General features: G+C 37.0%; 1 protein-coding gene across 1 annotated transcript in view; it reads right to left on the bottom strand.

The window, feature by feature from the left end:
* TNRC6C (trinucleotide repeat containing adaptor 6C) overlaps window positions 1-21,451 on the bottom strand; it is a 49,660-nt gene that overhangs the window by 2,480 nt on the left and 25,729 nt on the right. The window contains exons 8-17 of the mRNA XM_029285011.1: window positions 20,504-20,650; window positions 19,152-19,271; window positions 16,450-16,533; window positions 14,773-15,004; window positions 13,119-13,286; window positions 12,106-12,294; window positions 11,485-11,628; window positions 6,247-6,345; window positions 2,752-2,946; window positions 1,006-1,076 (exon numbers count right to left, since the gene is read on the bottom strand). Coding sequence (XP_029140844.1) covers window positions 1,006-1,076; window positions 2,752-2,946; window positions 6,247-6,345; window positions 11,485-11,628; window positions 12,106-12,294; window positions 13,119-13,286; window positions 14,773-15,004; window positions 16,450-16,533; window positions 19,152-19,271; window positions 20,504-20,650 — 1,449 coding nt within the window. The remainder of the gene's footprint in view (window positions 1-1,005; window positions 1,077-2,751; window positions 2,947-6,246; window positions 6,346-11,484; window positions 11,629-12,105; window positions 12,295-13,118; window positions 13,287-14,772; window positions 15,005-16,449; window positions 16,534-19,151; window positions 19,272-20,503; window positions 20,651-21,451) is intronic.

Below are 21,451 nucleotides of genomic sequence, written 5' to 3'. Positions count from 1 at the left end.
TTGACATGGGGTCAGGTAGCATCAGTTCACTGATGATACTTATTTGTCTATTGAGGCACTGGACTGAGTAGGTGTGATCAAAGTGCTGAATCATTCCCTTGATGCGCTTACGATCTACATGGGGAAGAACATACTCAGTCTCCATCTCCACAAGGCAGGAATGACTGTGAGTTCAGAGGCCTGGTGAGTCTGAGAATATTTTTGGTTCTAGACAGAATTGGGCTCCCTATTTTTAATTGGTTCACCATTCGAGGATCTTCCTAAATTCATTATTCTTGCTCAATGAGCAAATGGCAGCCGTGGCCAACAGGACCTTTGCACAACCCCATCTTGTTCATCAATTTCTACTGGAAAGTACTCTGCATGAGGCTGCCCTTGAATACCAACCAAAAGCTACAACTTAAGAATGCAGCTGCTGAAGTATATGTTGGTGTTCTTCCTGTTGCCTGTGTAACACTTTGAGAACTGCAATGACTAGTGGTGGTCTGGATTTGATTCAAGGTGCTGGTTGTCATCTTTTAATCTCTGCTTGTCATCTTTAAAGGCCTACAAATGACTTAGGATCTGGTTATCTTTAACCGATCTAACACGATCTGCTAATCCAGTAAGGTCAGGGACAGAGGGCTTTCTCAGATATTCTACTCTTCAGAGAATGTAATCATTAGAGAGCCTGAACCTGGGTCCTCACTATTGCTGTCTTTCTCCTATAGAGTAGCCTCCTCCCTGTAATTGCAATAATCCCAGCCCTCCATAAAACCTTCAGTGAGTGAGGTGCAGGTGGCCCTGATGCTTATGCCATTTTAGCACTTAATGAATAAAAATGTCAAGTAGGTCAATCCTACAACTTGCTGCTTTAAAAATAAAATGCTTAAAATAGAAAGCTCCAAGAGTTAAGCTACCAAAACTTCGTAAGACACACCAAGAGCAGAAGGGTCTAAGAATTTACACGTACAATGCTGAATATTTTGTATGGCTCTTCCTCTAATTTACTGTAAATTCATTTACCTGGGGAGTGAGGTTACGGAGAACTAGCCAGCTACTTGTTCTTCCTGAGGTGTCAGTACTCCAGGCTGAGCCTACAACCCAACAAAGAAAACATTAGGGAAAGTCCAACCTAACAATTGAAGAAAAAGAAGAGCAGAAGATACAGGACACAGATCCGATGAATACATTTTTCTAGAAGGACTTCTAATAGGAAATGTATTTTGATCAGAAGATTTAGCAAATGTCTGCTAGCCCTCCTTTCTGACAGATGCAAAAGACTAAAATGCCTCTGCACCACTGAAAGGTGCAGAACAGGTGCATGAGTAAAGCTTTCTTGAATTCCTCTCCTTCCCTCCCTCCATGTCTAATTCCTCACTGAGGAATTTTGCTTGTCGTAAACAGAAACAATGCATAATTTAGGTTTCTCCAATATGATAGTTTACAAATATGTTGGATCAAACTCACAGACTTTCCAACCAGAAATTCTGGGGATTGTGAACCAGTATGTCTGTAGGATAGCCATGAATAAAATATACATAAGTTTTACTTCCCTATAGACAGGAGGGAGAGAGAGCTTAATGGAAAGCTAGTATTTGGCTACAACAATTAACCTTTTGATTGATTCATAGGCAGTTGCCAAGTATCTATTAGCATGCTTGGTATTACAAATGACATTTTAGATTTTGCTTGTATACATTGACTATAAACTTTATCTTATGAGCACTAAGGTTTGAACAGAAAAAAAGCTGAACTCTCTACACTAGTATCCCATGCTTGGAAACCTCTGAGATTTGCAGAAATACACTGAGGATGGGCAAAACATCCATTCCAGCAGTCCTTTGAGAGTGATATAGGCTGACTGACTGACATGAGAATAATCAGGAACTGAGTAAAAGCAGAACAGAATGTGGAAGAGGGAATGAAAGCATGTCTTACCAGATGAAACCCACAATAAAATTACTGCATTTCAGTATAGACTTAACTCATTGACATTTCTATAGTGTATTCTAAGCCACACATTATATATCTCTGATCTATATCATCGATATCTATCTATAAAAGATAGTCTATTCATAGGTATGTCAGTATAGGATTGTAAAACAAATTAAATAATTCAGACTCTAAACAGAAGGCAGATGCATCTGAACTCAGTGATTGACACTGACAATATTGCACTGTCATACTTCAGAGCAGGGGTCTCCAACCTTGGCAACTTTAAGACTTGTGAACTTGAACTCCCAGAATTCCTCAGCCAGGAATTCTTTAGAGGCAAACCAGCCTTGGGAATCAAAGTAAAGAATGCTAAAGTTACTTTTATTATAGGGTTACATCTTCCCCCTCCCTGCTTTTATCTATACAAGAATGAGGGAGGATCAAGACTGATATGCTTTCTCAAACTACACTTCTGCTTTGAATTTAAATTTATCCTATTCTTGTTCCTCAAGGTTATTTTCACAGCCTATTACATACACTAATTTTTAGGTCAACATTTTCCACATTAAAAGTCTAAACACAAAGTAAATATATATTGCTTGTATTTAGCTAAGAAAGAGTTGGATTGATACAGATTCTAATCCACCCTTAGCCAGGAGGTTTGTTGACTGTCTTTAGATTAGTTGTCCCTTTTGGCCCTAACATGGTTGATTTTGTGGAGAAAAACTGGATGAGAAAGCCTTATGGATGCTGCCTTAAACTCTTAAAGGAAAGGCAGATATAATCTATGCAGTTAAGTCAAAAGCAAAAAAGAAAGGAAGAACTCAGGAATACCAGAGGAGTAAGAGCTGGTCCAACCCAATGGGCTGGCACCCCAGGTAGACGATGGCTTGGTGTTCGTTAAGCCTGGAGGTGGCCTTGTAGGAGCTGTAGTGTTCCTGGGAACCTTCCAGAGTTCATGTGACAAAGAGGCTTGTGTGTGAGAAATTGGACCAGAAGACCAGGTTGATTTGATGTCTGACAATTTACCTGTAATAGAGAAATACAATTCATTTATTTGTCAGAATGTGGAGTTTTTGGACAATCTGGGATCCCCAGGTTTCTGCTGTCTATATATAAACACAGTGAATTTCAAACAAACAGTGGTTCATACGTTGCTCATCTTTGTTCATTTTGTTGTTCTTAATGCTTTTTTCAGTTTTCTGCTATGTAAGTTTCATTAATCCATTAAAGATTCTCAAAATGGTCTCCATAAGGCTCTAAAATATGAGATTCATCTGGCATCAAAACTTCAGAATAAATCCAATTATTTACCAGTCTCAAACATATAATACCATTTTACTCTCCCAGCCCCCAACAGAAAAGGAAAGAAACTGCTCATTTTCGCGAAGTTTATAGAAGCTACTTTGTGATCCACAAAGATCTTTGGGAAAGGGTCTGTAACTTTCAGTTAACAGTGTATGCTTCACAGACACAACAATTGGCTTGATTCCTTTGGCTACTGAAGTGTAGAAGCTCAGCAAAAACAAAGTGTGTTCTACAAACCTAATTCCTGAATTACAGGAATAAAACTGAAAGAGCGTTCCTCTCCCTATTAAAAGAGAATGGGAAAGTGAGGATGAAGGATAGCATGCACAACACGAGGAAGGCAGATGAGGAAGATTCTTCAACTTGCTTCTTTTACTATTTTCATTTATCCACTTAGATATCACAGGGAATGAAGAAGAGGGACGTCTCTCAAAATTCTCACCGGGGAGTCCTTACGACTGTAATCATATATTTCTGACTAGTTTTTATCATCACTATCTCAAGTGCGTGAACTTGAATTTCTATGCCAAATATAGTGAAACATCTGAAAGATGATTAAGGCAACCAAGTAATATATTAAAACAGCAATCATATGAATAAACCGTACTTAGATGTCACTTAATAGAAATACAGAGTAACAGATTATCATTGAAATATTTCCCAAAGTCTATAAAGGAAGGTGATTGATACACAGCTTAAAACTGCAATCCTAAATACACTTTCTAATAGATTATATCTACTGAACTGTGCTACAAGTACTGAGTTTCAATAAAAGGAACCCTCCCATTCTATGCCCACCATCTAAGCATGGCTTCTCCTATTGTTTTTCTCAGTTCTTAGCCTTTTATGAAGTACAAAGCTGTAGCTTGTATGAACTAGGTTGCTGCCAAGTTGTTTATTTCTCCATTTCCAGAAAGATCAATTATTTGTACAAAACCAGTAAATTCTGAAAAATTAACTTTAGGATCTGAACCAAGTTTCACCCAAAAGAGAAAAACAGCCACACCAAAGGAAAATGCATCCTAGATAAAATAAATGGCAACTATTTCTTTATTTTAAAACCTTGAACTGATGAGTCAGCAGAACTTCCAGATTTTTATTGTTTAACTGACAATTTTAATTAAATCTTAATGTCTTAAAATTTACATTTTAACTAGAATTCATGGTTATGATGAGTCTATAGAGATTCTCAACCATCCAGGCCATGGTTGTCCCAAAGGTGCTTTTTTCAAAAAGCAATTGGTCTTTTTTGACTTTGAAAGAAACCTTTTGGAAAAAGCACCTTTGGGAAAGTCTGTGGAAGGGGTTACAGATAGTTTGAATCAGTGAAGGTAACAATTATAAAGGCTCATGGGGTGGAGACAAAGACATAGATTTATATGTTGCTGGCAATGGGGGTTTCCATATTTTTTTCCAGGTTACGGTGAAATCTAAACCTTTGAGGTAATTCAGTCTACAAACTAAAATAAAACAATGTTATGACAACAGATTACAATTTTGAAGGATTGATGAGATGTTAATTACCTTGTTTTTAGTGAATCAATTAAAAAGGCATACAGATAGTCCTTGACTTACAACCACAATAGGGACCGGAACATTCACTGTTGTAGTGTGGCTATTAAATGAGGCACCATGTGACCATATTTTATAGCCTTTTTCTGCGACAGTCATTAAGCAAATCACATGGCTGTGATCTGCAACCTTCCCTGACAGCTTCCCCATTAACTCTGCTTGTTGGAAGCCAGCTGGAAAGGTGATTGTGTGACATAGGACAATACAACCATTGTAAATGTGTGACAATTGCCAAGCACCCAAATCACGATTGCATGATTGTGGGAACACTGAAAGAGTTTGCAAGTCATTTTTATCAGCACTGTTGTAAGTTTAGGACTACCTGTAGTACAGAACTATACTACTGGTAGTATTTTGGATGGCTTCCAGAAATTTTAATTCTAGTTCTAATTCTTTAATTATTCCTATTCTTTAATTCTGGGTCCCATCCTGGAAATTGGGGTGTGTGTGTGTGTGTGACAAATTAGCTATGACTAGCAAAAGTCCCACTGAAAGATGACAAATTCACAAGTGCACAAATACAACAAAATTCTTAAGATGAACAAGATTATTGTCTGTTATTCTTGTTTTACACAAAAAATATACATTATGATCCCACATCATATATGTCGCTTTATATTGTTGTTTCCACAATGTAGGCGAGTCATATTTTTCTTACTGTTAGGTACATGATGCCTCTTTTAAAGATATTTTTAATCTTTCTATGCTACCTAGAGTTTCTTGGTGACTGAGGCAGCTAAAAATAAGTAAACAAAGAAAATGTGATAAAAAGCACAAACAAGAGCACTATGTCAGAGTTTAGAGACTGACAAAAGCGCACATAATAATAAAGTGTGCTGCTACTTTCAAGTATCCTTCTCCCGTGTTCTCCTTATAAGTCTCTGAATTCCTACTTGCACTAATGGCCTAAGAATAAAATAGCTGCCAGCACCTTGAAAGCGGCCAGGTGAGCACAAAAGCTGCAGACATTCAGCCTTTCACAAATTGATCATGACTCTCTTCAAGACATAGTGAGTGAGAGAAAGGAAGGGAGAGAGGGCACAGAAGAGCAATAGGCATTGTCTCTTTGGATCAAGTCATTCTCCCAAAATAAAATGCTCAATGTCAGATAGGTGGTGTTCTTTGCTGCATAACTTCTGCTGGCAATTGTGTGTATGCTAGGTATATGAAGAAAGGGTTTATGTCCCGAAATTTTAACAGAAATTAGCACTATACTGAATATCTGTTTCTCATGCTGAAGCAATGCATAGCCTGGTATTGCCAGTCGCATATATATATCCCCATTACACATTCACTACTGCTAAATTTTTAGGACAATTATTTGAACAAAGGAGCCCAGTATGCAAAAGAAGCACACTTGTTGTACCGTCATCATTGCTGCAAAGAGCAGAGGCCTTGTGAAAACCTCCTATCCCAGGAGCCTCTTAGGAGAAAGGCCATTGGTCATACCTGCAATGCTGCTGAAAGAGCTACTGTAGCCGGAGGCACTAAGTGGCCAGGCACTCGATGAAGGCAGCGTGGCATTCTGAGATGATGTTGGGGATGACCCTGCAGAACCAGCAAAGAAGCAACTAAGAAAGATGGGCAGAATGGTGCCTACGATAGCATATGCAATTCTCACACCATCACATGCAAACCAAAACCATGCAAGGGAAGATGCTAGCCCAGCCCTGCCTTTGACGTCTAATCGTGAAAAGTTATAGAGAGCAGGAGCCAATGTACAGTAGGGAGCTCACTATCAAAGGACAACACAATGAGCAAGACGACGGAGTTCGTGCAGAAATATATGTCCCTTAACTGTTCTTAACTCTGTCATATTCAAGATAATGATATTCACTGCCATTGTATCCACAATGTATGAATTGCATATGAAAAAATATGAAAATGCAGCTGTGTTAATTATGACGAGCCTGTCTTGTATTCTATGGTAAGTATTTTCAGAAGAAAATGCACCTCTCTGTCCCATTTGCCTTGAAGAATCCCTGCAATGAGCACCATTGACCAATCTTGTCCCTCGACATTCCTGCTGAAATGGGTGTTCTAGTAAGCCTTGCTATACAACAATGGTGACACTCAATATTATACCACAACACAGGGTAAATTTATGATTGCTGCAAGGAGACACTGAAAACCAAATGTCAGATTCTATGCAACAGATTTGTTGAAAACCGTCCACGTTTAAGACGATCACACTACTACGAACCATCTGGAATTCTAGATCTGTTGTCGTGCGTGTTTCAGAAAGTGACACCAATTATTTTCCAATGCATATATGTGCCTTGGCAGAAAATGCAAACATGATTCTTCTGCCTTCTGCCTGGGCACTTCAAGAAATAAACTTTAGTATAAAGTCTTTCCAAACAGTCCAAACAAATAATGCACAATTTATGATTGTTACTTTACCAATAAAAACATCTATTCTAATAAGACAAGAATGAAAGAAATATCACTTCCACATTTTAACTAGTTTGCAAATCACAAACTACGGTCAAAAATCAGTGCTGAAATGACTGTCTGATTTAGGGGATATAATCCTCTGTTTGAGATTCATGGTCTGCTTATGAAATATTATTATAAAATCTGTGATTGTTGCACATTAGCTGCAAGTAGATTCCGTTTTGAATTCCTCAAACTTTGAACATATATGAAGTGTTTGTTATATGTATTCTAATTAATTTTAATGGCTTTTAACTTTAGCATTTGATGTCTTGAATATTCTGTTGAATGGAAAGTTAGAGTATAAATTAATAAATACATTTTCCACAGAAAACAGATGGCATCATATTCTGCGGAAGCAGCATCTATAAGCACAGGATGCTATTAGGATTCAGTAGAAACTTGTTTTATTCCCACTTCCCACTGCACAGATCATGATGGAACATTAAGATAAGTGACATATTTCTGCATTTTCCCAATATTCCCATCCATGCCACCTTGTCTATACTATACCTAATTCTAAGCATAAGTAACTTGTACTAAATTGTAGAGAGAAAGTGAGCTACAGATAGATTTAAAGATGCTCCATTCTCCCTCATTTATCATGCTGCCTAGGAGAAAGGTGTCTTTTGATACCAATGCCGTAAATGGATAATATTCAAACTATATAAAAATCAGAAAATAAAAAGTGAAAACCTAGATTTCATTCCAATTATAATATAATTAAATTTACACAATTACATCCAGACTTCAGGTATATAATGATGTGGTTACCGCTGGATTTTTTTTAAAAAACACATAAATGTATATTTTTAGTCTTTATTTCACTTTAATATAGTAAATATATAAAACCTGCTTGGAAATCTTGTCCATAGTATCCCTGTCACTCCACTGTGCAAATGTTCTGGATCAGGAAGTAATGGCCAAAGAGAGCTTTTACTCCGTTTCATTGGGAGTAAAATAATTGTGCAGCTGAATTATGAACACACCCTTTAGATCTCTTCTATATCAACAAAGGAAGGCAAAAAAGGAAGACCTTCCCCCCAATTGTACTCTAAAAATCTTGAGCATAGGTCCTTTAATGGGTCCCATGCTTTTAGGAATCTATAAGGAAAGTTATCAACCTGCTAAAAGGATCTCTGTGGTAGTGAATCTAGCTTTCCATATTTTTGCTTAGAGAAAATTTGGATCTATAAAAAACTAACAGGAATAGTAAGAGAACTAGCTGTTTTCCTTTGCTAAAAGTATTGGAAAAAGGATGCTTTCAAACACTATGCAAGTGTACTACATAGTGTACATATTTTTGTGTATCAGAAAAGGACACTGAAGAGGAAGCTACAGTATTTCAGCTTCCCTCAGTTTGCAACTAGTCCTATTATTAAGAAACCCTTCTCTTGAATGTTACAACAAAATATGTTTTCAGAGATGGTAAGACAGAAAGGCTTTTTTAAGTGTCTAGGCAAGCTCGCAGCAGGCTTTTATATTGCCTGGTGTCAAATTATATGAGCTTTCTAAACAACAGAACCTAAATTAATGTCCCCCAATATTGATGGTCTACCTGGCATAATTTTGTTGATACTGGTTGGCAATGGTTTTTCATGACTTAATCTTGTCTTCTGAATCCAAAAAACTAGGGGTTGGCAAAGATTCTGTAAGGTTGGGTCAGTCAAATATTTCCTATATGAGTCTCTGGTTTTGCTTCAAATAAAAAAAACGTCTTTTTTCTTGCAAAATTAATAAGAACAGTATGGTCAAATATTAAAGGATTTCAACAGTCAAGGAAGATGTTCTTGATTCCTTTTTTAAAAATAAAGTAATAAAGTAAAAAATAAAATAAAATAAAATAAAATAAATAAATGAGTTTCATGAAAGCCTAGGGTGAAATAGAAGGCAAAATGCAAATCCAAAATAGAAATGAGAAAGTTTAATAGGTACTTCCCATATCTTCTTCCTGATAAAATATTTTCCTAGCTATTATAAGGTTTGTTTGGTTGTTTTTGGTTTGTTTGTTTTTTTGCTCCATGAGAAAAATACATAAGAGCTGCTCTTCACAGTACAAGTAGCAGTGGCAAGAGGAGGCAAAAATGAAAATAGTGAAAAGAAAAAAGTGAGAAAAGATTAAAATAGAGATAATCTAAAGCCCTACAGTTAACATTCTATCATTCCATTCAGCAAACCATTAAAACAATTTAAAAGGCAGCAGAAGAAACTCTGACTGTGGATGTCTTTCTAATCTATTTGCAAATTTGGACCCCGGTAACTATAATTCAACAGATCCAAAACAGCCCAATGCAACTCCATCATAGATCTCTGAATTCAGGGATCGAAAGAACAAAACTAATGTCTAGATATGCTTTTATGCTCACTTTCACAGAGGGCAGATGGATCAATTGTATAATTTTTTTTCAGATCAAAGGGCAACTTGACCTTTGAAGATATGCAAAGGTCCTCTTGCAAAAAGTGATTGGGGCTAAGGACAAACTGATTGAGAATAACATTTAATATATTTTCCTTGGAAAATATTTATTTCCCTCTTTTAACACATTAAAAATTAGGCTTTGGGGCATATCTCTGAAAGGCTTGGGAACCATTTAAAAGGTTTGTGAAAATGTACATACTGTTTTTACTCTACTTCTGAAATGTTGGGAAAGTGCTAAAAAAAAACAACCGCCATGCATGTTTCAAATTCCCTCAATCAGCCAAAAAGGTAGGCAGAAAAACACAATTAGACACTGTGCAGGAAGTGTCAGAAGCAAGGAAAAATATCACAGGACATAAAGAAAGGAAAAGCACCAGATATTTACAAATACATGCACATTAATTATTCCATCAAGGATTTCAAATCTACGTTCCCCTGTGACATGTCCACAAAATTCACATGTAATTCATAAAACAAGAAGTTAATTTCAAGCTTATCTTTCTTCCTTCCTTCCTTGAGCAGACCAAAGACTTTACAAATTTAATTTGAACAGAACATTCTTTCTGGCACATTCTGTCTCACAAATACAATATGATTTTGAACTACAAAATAAGGCTAGAGCTTCTATTCTCTTTCTGGTGCCTGCAAGCCACCAGTGCATATAGATTTTAAGAGTAATCCCCGCTCCTCAGTCACTCTGAAATATAGCAACTTATTTTATACCAAGAGGGGAGAATGAATAATTCATGTCACAACACAATAGCACTCTTAGAAGTATTACAAGTTTAAAATAGGCAGAAAGTTCTCTGCAAAATAAAGCAGCTAGCCTTAGTTTTGGTTTCTCCTTGATTACTTCCATTTTCTGAACAAAAAAAGAAATGTGTTCTCTTTTCAGGTCAGCACACACTGTAGATATCTAACATTGTTCTACAGGATTTGGACATATAGTATGACCTAATACCATCATATTTGAAAGAGATCAAATAAGAAAGTGAAAATCTCATTAGAAAAGAACCGTAACATTTTATATTGCCTTTATAGTTCTGGGATCAGAATTATATTTTCTCCCAATGAGAATTATTATCTTGAAGTAACAAGGTAATTGCAGAATATTAGCTTAGATCTGAAAGCATGATTCTATGCTATACCATACAGGAACTGTAGTGAGAGATAAATCTTCACTAAATCCCAAGGAAAACAGACCAACTTCTAGAGAAAAGAAGTTTAAATGAGTTCTATTAATTTTCTTACAGAATGAAAGCTCCAGAGAGGAATAAAAAAAAACCCCTTTCCATTGAATCCCTTATATTTAAGAGACAAGGCATCAGATATTTCAAGTCCTAGGAAGTACAGAAATATTGTATTTCAACTTTTAGTTGTACAAGATTGAATATCAAACTAGACACGGCAAGAAGCAACAGCATTTTTTCCCAATTTCTTCTTTTCAAATAAAAATTAAAAAGTAATTTAGCTTTATGTGCTGTGAAGTTAAGCAGACAATATGGGGCTTAAAACCTATAAATGAGTATATCTTTTCTTAAGAAAAGAGGTAGCCAGGGAAAATTCTAAGTGTACAACCTACCCCTGCCAAAGAACAAAACAAAATAAAATAAAGCAAACACCCCAAAACCAGTTACAGAAGAAGGGCCTCTAATCACACTATTTCACTGATTTAGTCATCAAAGCTGTTTCGAGGTTTAACCAATTGAAGATGCACACTGCTGTATAACTTGGTAATTCTGAGCCTGAACATAGTTTGGCATGTACGCTAAAAACACGTATGTTAGAAGAGACGCAATAAATGCAATAAGGACAAGTGACTGCGACAATACCTCCACTCTTGAGTAAGTAGCGATTGACATCCTGTATAGTGGTGTTAATTGTAGGACCTGTAGGAACACTTCCAGGGGTAACATCAGGATCATTTTCAGGGTCAATATTTTGTAATCCTTTCCATGGTACTCCAGGATGAAATTCTGCTTGGCAAAAAGAAAAAGAAAAAGAAAAAAAGATGAAATCAACACTTTATTTCTCAAGAGTCACAGAAAATAAGAGATTTATGGAGAGCCTCTATAGAAGTTTTGGTGGGTGGATTTTGCTGTAAATTTCAGAACTACTGCACTGCTGTGCGTTGTTACACCAGTGGGATTCCTGACATTCTATATGCTTTGTCCAACAACAGCATGAGATAAATAAAGTGTTTAGATAACACTTCAAAAGAGCATTTATTCATTTCATTCAGTGGATCCTGGCAGAAAAAATAATGAGGAAGTGGAACATAAAAAGAAAGCCAGTGTATTTTGAATACTAGGTGAGGAAATGCATATCTTTTGCCTGAAAAAACAAAATATATACTACATTGGGTTCTCAACAAAGGTGCATTTCAGGAGACAAAGGGTAACTTTGTTAAGTTACTTCCAGACAACATTTCTACAATACTTATTGGAGATTACCTGGTGGCCAATTGATGCTGGAGCCATTGGAGATTTTATCACTATCAGATTTGGCACGTGACCAGCTATGAGGAACAGCTACAGGACTGGCTGGTGATTCACTATTTTGAATAAGATCATACCGGCCATAAGAATCATCAATGGAGGACTTTCCTGGAGGGCCAATACTCAGACCTCCAGGGATAGCACCTGGAAATGGAAAAAGTGCAGGTGATAGATCATAAGCTTATTAACAAAATTAAATGTTGGCTGGGTTTTCTATTGCATCTCATTATTAAAAACAAAGGAAGATACATTTGAGTCACAAAAGGCAACATGATTCTATGCATTTAATAGAAAGATAGAAGATTAAATTAGGAAGAGTCAGAAGATTACTACAAAAGAGTCATCCAGTTAAAACCAGAAACCTTTCTATACTTTTGTAGGATACAAAAAGGACAATGGGACTTTGCTAACGACTCAATCTGTAAATAACACTGGTATTTCTTTTAAATAATACAGTAATAACTGAGTTTCAGAAATGTGATTTTGTAATAAAACAAGCAAGCAAATAGACATTTCAGTGCTTAGGTTGAAATATAATGATTCTGAATATTATACATTATTTTAAGTGTGGTTATAGTTGCAGCTGTTGTAAGCTGCATACAATTTACATTAATAATGGAAGCATGGTTGATGGTAATCGTCTGTTCTCTAGGATGCATTTTGGAGTTGTTCATTTAAGTGAAAAAATAAACCTTCTGTGAATATTTCAAAATATTCCTCCAGATTTCTGAGGAAATTAAATTAAATTTTCTAACAATGCTAAGCTAGGCATGATTGCAAACTCCTACTGAGTTCAATAGGGTTATTCTCAGGAAAAAATATCGTAAAGATCCTATCTGTCTAAAATTTTAATTTTCTGGTTTATTCCATTCTATTTTTTTATTATGTCAAATATTGTGCCAAAGAATATTTACAAAAAGAGATCTGTGACCAATGAGTTCTATGTATTTATAAAGCATATGCATTACCATGCTTGCTAGGGTTCTGGTCAAGTGGAGAAGCAGCACTGGAAAGATTATCCATTGAATTGGGGTGTGTCCACTGAGGAAGGCGAGACTGGGACTGAGAAGTATCCTTCACTGACAAACCACCAGGAATGTCCATACTGTTTACATTCATGTTTGGGTTCAATCCAGCTAAAAGGAAGTGGATAAACTGTCAAAGGTTTCTTAATTCTTGGTATTTAATGGCAATTTATATTTCTGATCATAAGCTAACATTGTATGTTTACTGATGAGGAGGAGAGGGGAGGGGAGAGGAGAGGAGAGGAGAGGAGAGGGAAAAATAGCACTAGGAATAAGAAAGAAAATCAAATATCATCTTAGCTCCCTTCATTACTTCTAATAACTCAACATACAGATGTAAAAGGATTCTTTTTTTTTTTTTTGCTGTTATGGAGTTTATTTTCTATCATTCTGAGATCCTAAATTTTAATATTACAGGATAAATCTTCCTGGTGTTATACGAACAAGAGAGTAATATTTCCTAAGAGACAGGCCTGTAAGAGGTAGAGGATATATGGGCTTTGCACATCTTTTCCTTAATCAACTTTGTAGATATTGAAAAATATATGACAAAATGAAGAACACCAAGGTTAATGGCCAAGATGATTGCCACTTTTTAGAACTATTCCAATATGTAGGATCAAATCACTTGCACAGTAACATTAACAAATTCAGTATCAGCTAGGCACTCCAGGGAAATATTAAGTATAGTATCAGAATATTTCAAATGCCACTAAGAGGTCCACTATAATTATTCACCTCTTCCAAGCTACTTTAATTCTATAAAGAAGTCTACATCTGGAAAAAAGTGTTCAAATACAGGACAGCTAGCTGAAGTCATTCAGAAATGGATATCTATATGTACTGAAAAAATCATGGTAATTTTTTATCTGTAAGTGTCATCATATTTTCTTTCTTCTCTGTCTAAAAATGGTTATTTTATATATAAGAAATCCTTGGATTGGAAACCAGTAGAGAATTCATAGTTCTATATTTGCTAGATTGAGAAGTTAAAAAAATATTCACCCATGACACTTTTATAATGCTGGCAAGAAAATGGCATGGATCCAATCCCTAGGGGTTGAGCTCAACTATAGTACATCTTTATTTTTTTAAAGACATGATCTAGAAAGATCATGGGAGATCCAGCATCCTTAGTTGCTTCACTGCTATGTCCTGGATTAAGTAACTACATCACCATAAAAATGCAACAGGAACATGGAGAAGAGACTAAAGGAAGACATAATGAAAGAATTAGGAATTTTAGTTATCCGTGAGCAGGCAATTGGACAACTTTTTGATATTATGGATTGTAATTCTCATAATCTATATGATCAAGGACTGGTCTGGGTCAAAATCCAGAAAAAAGTAGAGGACACCAGGTTATCCATTCATATTTCCCAAATAGAAAGTTTTGTACTTGCTGACACCTAGTGCTGTGAATAGAAATTGTCTACATTTCACTCTTCTACTGACCGAGAATAGAAGTTGCATCTGATAGTGAGGAATGAGGCAAAAAGACTTGGGGAATAATGAGGGGGGGGAGGGGGAGGGGGGAGGGAGAGAATAATATTAGTAAATTATGAGTAGTAAAATCCTTTACAAAAACCGCACTTACCAAGGGGGTAAGGAGCAAAGGTGTTCGGTGAAGACTGTTGCTCTTTGGTCTGCAGGTCAGATAGGCCAGGAGCTTGGGGGTGGGGTGAAAAGTTATCCATGGCTGATTTGCCTGCAGAGGGGTGCAAAGATAGGTGTGGAGGGGGTGGCTGCTGCTTCATAAGCAGGGCCTGGGCCAGCTGGCGCTGGTGCTGCTGAATTTGCTGCTGCATGTTATTGATTGTACGTGCAACCTACAAAATAACAACAACAACAACGATTTTAAAAACAGCAAACAGCACAAAAGATTTATGATTTTGTGCTATGAGCCAAAGAGCTACACTAGCAATAAACTCATTGGCGAAACTTCAGATGTATCAGGCATAGATTACAGAAACTGAAATCTGCTATTACAGGTAGTCTTCAACTTACGACCATTTGTTCAACAACCACTCAGCTACAATGGTGCTGAATGGACTTATGATTGGTCCCCAGTTATGGCTTTTGCAGTGCCCCCTGATCAAAATTTACGTGCTTGGTACCTCACACACAGGGGTGCTTCAGCTCTCCCCATCTGCCTATTACCCGCCATCTATGCCCTTTTGACCACCTGCATTCCCTGGCCACTGGCACCCTAGCTAACCTTCACTATCTCCCGCTGCTGACTAAGCATGCCTGGTCCTTCAGTTTTCTTCCCTAGGTCATGCATGGCTGTTTTCTCACAACATCTGGAGCAGATAGCCTTATGTGGCCAGCAGTTTCATACAAAGGGCCAGGCCCGGCATTCCTCATCACTAGTGGGAGGAAGAAGATGGTGAAAATCATTTGAGATGGCAATGGGCAAGGTGGCAGGAGCCTTGGAGTTCAAGGTAGGGAGGTTGAGTGTTGCTAGGCTTGCTGTAACTTCCCAGGATGGCAAGAAGCCCTCTTGTGACACCCTGCCGGATTGGGGCTGGGTTAGGCTTTGCACTGCAAAGGGCTTCAAGATGTAGCTTAGGGATTTTTGTCGAAGAAATCCCTTCATGCCATGCCATGCGGTTGGGCTGGGGCTGGGCTGCATGCTGTGAAGGGCTTTGAGATGTGCTGTGCCTTATGGATTCTTGCAGGCTCACAGCCATAGCATGCCAAGAAGCCTCTTTGTGCTGCATTGCTAGGCCAGAGTTGGGCTGGGCTTCATGCTGCATTGAGGCTTTTTGCAATCCCAGAGCCTCAGTGTACCAAGAAGCCATAAGCCACAACATATTCTTTCTCTATTCTGCTTGCGCTCATACACATGGATGCACACACCCTGTACCCCTTTTTCCCAGGCTCACTGCCTTCCTGCTGCACTGCAGCAACCCCTAATTTGTGCATAGCCTGTGTCCCCTCCCCCCAATAACACTCCTGTGCACCTTACACGAGATTCTTTCTGCTTCCCACTTAATGACCTGGACGTCTAGAGTTATGATCTCAATGAAGACTGCCAGGATTGTCATAGTTATGTAATATTGGTCATGTGACTAATGCTTCACAACTGCATCACTTAGTAATGGAAATTTCAGTTCCAACTGTGATCATAATTTGAGAACTACCTGTACAATTATTGATTTATTCTTGGATAAAAGTATGCAGCACAGAATGTTTGTTTTATAAATATTCATTATTATATAACATACAAAATTCTTTAGTGATGGTACATCTGAAATTGAGTGAAACCTACTTGCTGCTCCTGTTGTCTGATGGGTCCGGAAACATTACGCTGAGCCTGTAACATCTGCTGCTGGATTTGTAAACGTTGGTATGCCTGAAAGATACAAAGAAAGGAATCATATGGTCACAGAACAAGGAGACCCAATACTTAGAGTGTATTAATCAGCATTTGAATAAGTTTACTACTTTTGCATTCTGCTGCCATTCCACTGAATGGTGCTCCAAAAATCTTGAAATATCCATTGCACATATAATAGCCATACCAAAGTGATTGCAAGTCTTTAATCTATGTATAACTCTATAAACTAAATGAATGCATGAACCATTTAAATGATAGTTCTGATGGGGAAAATATGCCTGTCTTAAGGCATTTATTTTTTTAATTGCTCAAAAAGATCAGAATAGCAGTGGGATAATTTTATTGGCTATGGTGATCCCCTTTTGTCTATAGTGGCCTAATTTTGCTTAAACAGACCTAAAAATAATCATATTATTTTAAAACATTTGTTAATCATCTTTAGATTTCAGGATAAGCTTACCATTGCCTTTGATCTGACATATACCGAATATAACTTTCTAATTCAGCAAGATAGATACTCTTGATTCTAGGCACCATTTACCTTTTTCTTTGCCTTTTTGTGTACCTCCTGCTTTATTTGGAATTTAGAATACAGATGGATTGACTTGGAATTTGCATGGCTCCTAGGATCATTCCTCATATTTTTTGCCTAATGCAACTTTTATTCTAGTGATTCATCTCATTTCAGGAAAATCTTTCCTTGATCCTCTTTCATGATTTATTCATAGAACTCTTTTTGCCTTAAGAAAGTTTTATTATTTAAGAAGCCACCTAGGTCCAAAGCCTGTTTCTATAAGTGATTGAAGACAATTATAGGTAAAGAACCATTTTAAATTCTACTTTTAAACCAGATGGTTGTGGCACTAGCTTATTCTCTGCCCAGTTTCCATCATTGCCAAAGCCATTATCCCTCCCTCTCCATAAGTGCTTTTTCAAAAGGCAACTGGACTTCCTTTGTTTTTTTGTTGAAGATATTTGGCTTCTCATCCAAGAAGCTTCTTCAGTTCTGACTGAACGGGTGCAGAATGGAAAGATTTACATTCTTTGCAGTCATCTGATTGTTAGCACTCTTTCCGAGAGTCGTTGAGGTCACTTGGAGGTTTGGAATATAAATCCTTCCATACTTCACCATTCAGTCAGAACTTTAAAGACTTCTTGGATGAGAAGTGAAACATCTTCAAGGAAAAACAAAGAAAGTCCAGTTGCCTTTTGAAAAAGCACCTTTGGGACAAGCATGACCTAGATGACTGAGAATCTCCATAGACACTTCTCTCTACATCTTTTAGATCAGGATTATTAGAATGTCAATGCCAGTCTATAATCAGGCAACAGGAATTCTTTATTTTTACTTGATTTATATCCCAGCTTTGAGGTTTAGAAAATATGAGCTTATCTGAGAACTGAATTTCGTGAACCGATGAAAAAAGTGTACTAATCTGCATTGTGTCTACCACACCAAGCAATGTGTGTTTGAACCTGAATGGTGGATGCCCGGCAGAATACATGGCAATTAACAACAAATATATTTAGTTTTGAATCTGTTTCTTTCTTGCTGTAATTTTGGTTAGGATCTGAAACTAACAATGAAAATGCAATTAGTTTCCGAACTAAATCCATTCCCTGAGTTATTCATGTAATATGCTGGGATGCTTTACTGGTTTGCTGCCTTAGTTATATTTGCTAACTAACTTTACAACTTAGAGTCACAGTCTGAATTTATAACCATGTTTTAAATATTTAGAAGACAGAGTCCTAAGAGCTTGCAGAAATGATGAACACAGTATGTTTTATATACAGAATTGCATTTTTCTCTAAATTAATTCAACGGCATGGCTTAGATTCAGCTCTTGCTGAATATCAAATATCTTAACATTTGGAGCAATGTGACTTAATATAATGTAGTTTCTGTGCTCTGAATCATATTGAAAAAAACCCTCAAAAGACAAGTTGATCTAGTGCAGGGGTGTCAACTGGCGGCCCAAGCGCCAGATGCATCATGCGTAGGCCACACCCACCCTGGCTCCACAAAGGCAAAAAAAGTCATGATCCGTCATGTGACGCGATCAAGTTTGACACCTGTGATCTAGCGGTTCAGGTACCAGACTGGAAACCAGGAGATTGTGATTTCTAGTCTTGCCTTAATCATGAAACCTGGCTAGGTTAACTTTCGGCCACCCTCTCTCTCTCTCTCTCTCTCTCTCTCTCAGTCCATTTCACCTTATAGGGTTGTTGTTGTGGGGAAAATAAGAGGAGAGGGATATTAAGTATATTAGCCACTTAAGAGTTATTTATAAAAATAATAAATACAGGCTAAAACATCTAAGCAAAATAATGCACAATTATAATTACTTTGAGAAGAAGTCATGCATAACTCGTAGTAATGATTAACATGTAATAGATAAAATTATAGGGATCGAGTTTTGGTAAAGAGAAAGGCAATAAAAACTCGGTGAACATTCTGAGAAACACTAGTGGTACTAGAGGATGGTTTTGGTGATGCTTCTGCTTATATGACTCAGAAGTTAAAGTGCAGAAAAATCTGAAAATAATCAGCAAACTAAAAGTGTTCAAAACAAGACAGAAAGATAGTACCTTTATTAATTGTACATGATTTTTTGGTTTTTTTAACTTACCAGCTGCAGCTGATAGAGCTGGTTCAACATCGTCATATGCTGAGGATTAATTGGCGAGGTTAATAGTGCAGGATTGAGACCAATGTTTTTTGCTGCAAACTGCAAAAGCTGTGCTTGAACCTGAGATAGAACAAAACAGTTTATTACTATAATTTACACAACTGCTATACTCACTCTCCAGAATTTAAGCAAAATACGCTAATGGCATGTGATCTGACTTGCTTTTCTGTTTATTTTTGATAAATATATATAAAAAATCAAGAAATTGATAGTAACTGCTTGTATCAGACAAAATGAAATATCATTCATGAAAATCGAACTGTTAGCTACTCAGAATCACTCAGCTGAGTGATCGTATACATGTGTAAATAAATAAATGGTCATATTATGTAAAATGGGTATACGCAATACAAACCTTCAAGTTACAATTATGTTTTACATATCTGCTGGGATAAATAAAATTCTATTTTTCGGTCCACAATGCCTTTCACAGAAATATGTGGCTGTTGCATAACAATAAATAAATAATAGTATATTGTACTTGTTGCATATCATAATTAGAGTTTCCTTAAGATTTCGACTTAATATGTATTGAACATAGTACAGAAATAGTCACTGCTAGAAATATAACAAATCTTTGGAAAACTGAAGAACTGAAGAAAACAGCATCCTGATTGCTTCAGGAATAATCAATTGATTTAAATGTTAGTGGTTAATGCCACCTGGATTTCTATACTCCTGGCTATCAATAAAGAAATTCTCCCAGTTCTCATTTAATTTAAAAAAGAGTTTTCAAATTTTGATGTGATGTTTCTTCCTATTTAGTTCCAAGGTAGCCATGAGATGTGCACGTCTGTCTTATTTTCAACTGTACTATCCATTGGGGTGGAGGGGGGTGCCCTTGCTATTCTCTGAGTTTGCTTGTTTTCTTGCAGACATTTCATTACCCAAACTAGATAACATCATCACTGCTAGTGATGTTAGCACTGATGACGTTATCTAATTTGGGTAATGAAATGTCTGTTAAGAAAACAAGCACGCTCAGAGAGCACCAAGGACCCCTCATGTCAACCCAGAGCTACAAATATTCTTCTTTATTTGTACCATCCTTTCTCCAGTGCAGCTCCCATTAAATCCCAAGAGAAAGCATCATGAAAGATATTGTCTCCTGAGGCCCTTTTGGTACTACTGTCACTGCTAACAGGGGGGGTTCTGCCCATTAGAAATAACTGGAGATCTATCTTTCCCCTAGAAATAATCCACCCAATTTCTTCTCCACAAATTAGCAGTGACTTTTGATCAGCCATTTGTGTCCAGCTCTGTTGCCTATAATGCTGTCGATCTCCACCAACCTGAGGGGAGAGAAACTGAGGCACTTGAGCACGAAGACTAGGCTGGGATGAGTTAAGAGGTTGCACTGGCGGTTGCTGCGGCTGTTGCATGGTCCTGGCTTGTGCTGCTCCGCTATTGCCAAACATACCTAGATTGCCACTCGGTATCTGCAGAACAACAAAATTCACATCTTTCAGAAGTGCATTTTATTTGGTGGCAATTATTTGAACTGTTCTACATGTTACTGAACAGGAGCCCTCCTGTACATTTGCTTTATTTTAATCTTACTTGATATGTAAGCTATTCTATTCATTTAGTGTTAACAATATTAAAAAGATATGTGTTCTGTAACTGCATAGATGCTTTTTCCTTTTTCCCTAGCTGGCAATCTATGTGATGTTTAGAACGGTTATTATTCCTGGTTTGAAACAGTAATGTGCTGAGTTACAATTTCAGATTTCTCCCAAGCTAAATGGTAATCTCTGTATCTTTTGATTGCTTTACTGTAGTAAATTAGTACAAAGTTTTCCTGTCTAATTTACTGGTCAATGGTATCTTCCACTTGATCTATTGTGGGTCCAAAATTGAGAAAACAAGTCTTCTGCCTCATTTGAGAGAACAGGAAAGCAACTTGCTGAGCTGGCAATAGACAACTGATAGACTTGACCGAATTTAGTCAATTTACTCCATCCAGGCATTCTAATGGATTTTTTCAGGGAGGAAATGTTGCTTCCTTCAAATGGCAATGGCAGACAGATATGTATGTATGTATGTATGTATGTATGTATGTATGTATGTATGTATGTATGTATGTATGTATGTATGTATGTATGTATGTAAATGGATCAGCTTGTTACCAATCAAGTTTTTAAACCGTTTGGGTTATTGCGAGAGGAATCTGGATTACCTAAAACTGTGAATTGATATTATCAGTTATATATGATCATTTTCAATTACACATTTCTTCC

Source organism: Protobothrops mucrosquamatus, unplaced genomic scaffold (assembly GCF_001527695.2).
Source record: "Protobothrops mucrosquamatus isolate PMUCROS unplaced genomic scaffold, P.Mucros_1.0 scaffold1183, whole genome shotgun sequence".
NCBI classification, from domain to species: domain Eukaryota; kingdom Metazoa; phylum Chordata; class Lepidosauria; order Squamata; family Viperidae; genus Protobothrops; species Protobothrops mucrosquamatus.
The sequence above is the reverse complement of the archived record's forward strand: the minus strand, read 5'-3'. Positions and strand labels throughout refer to the sequence as shown.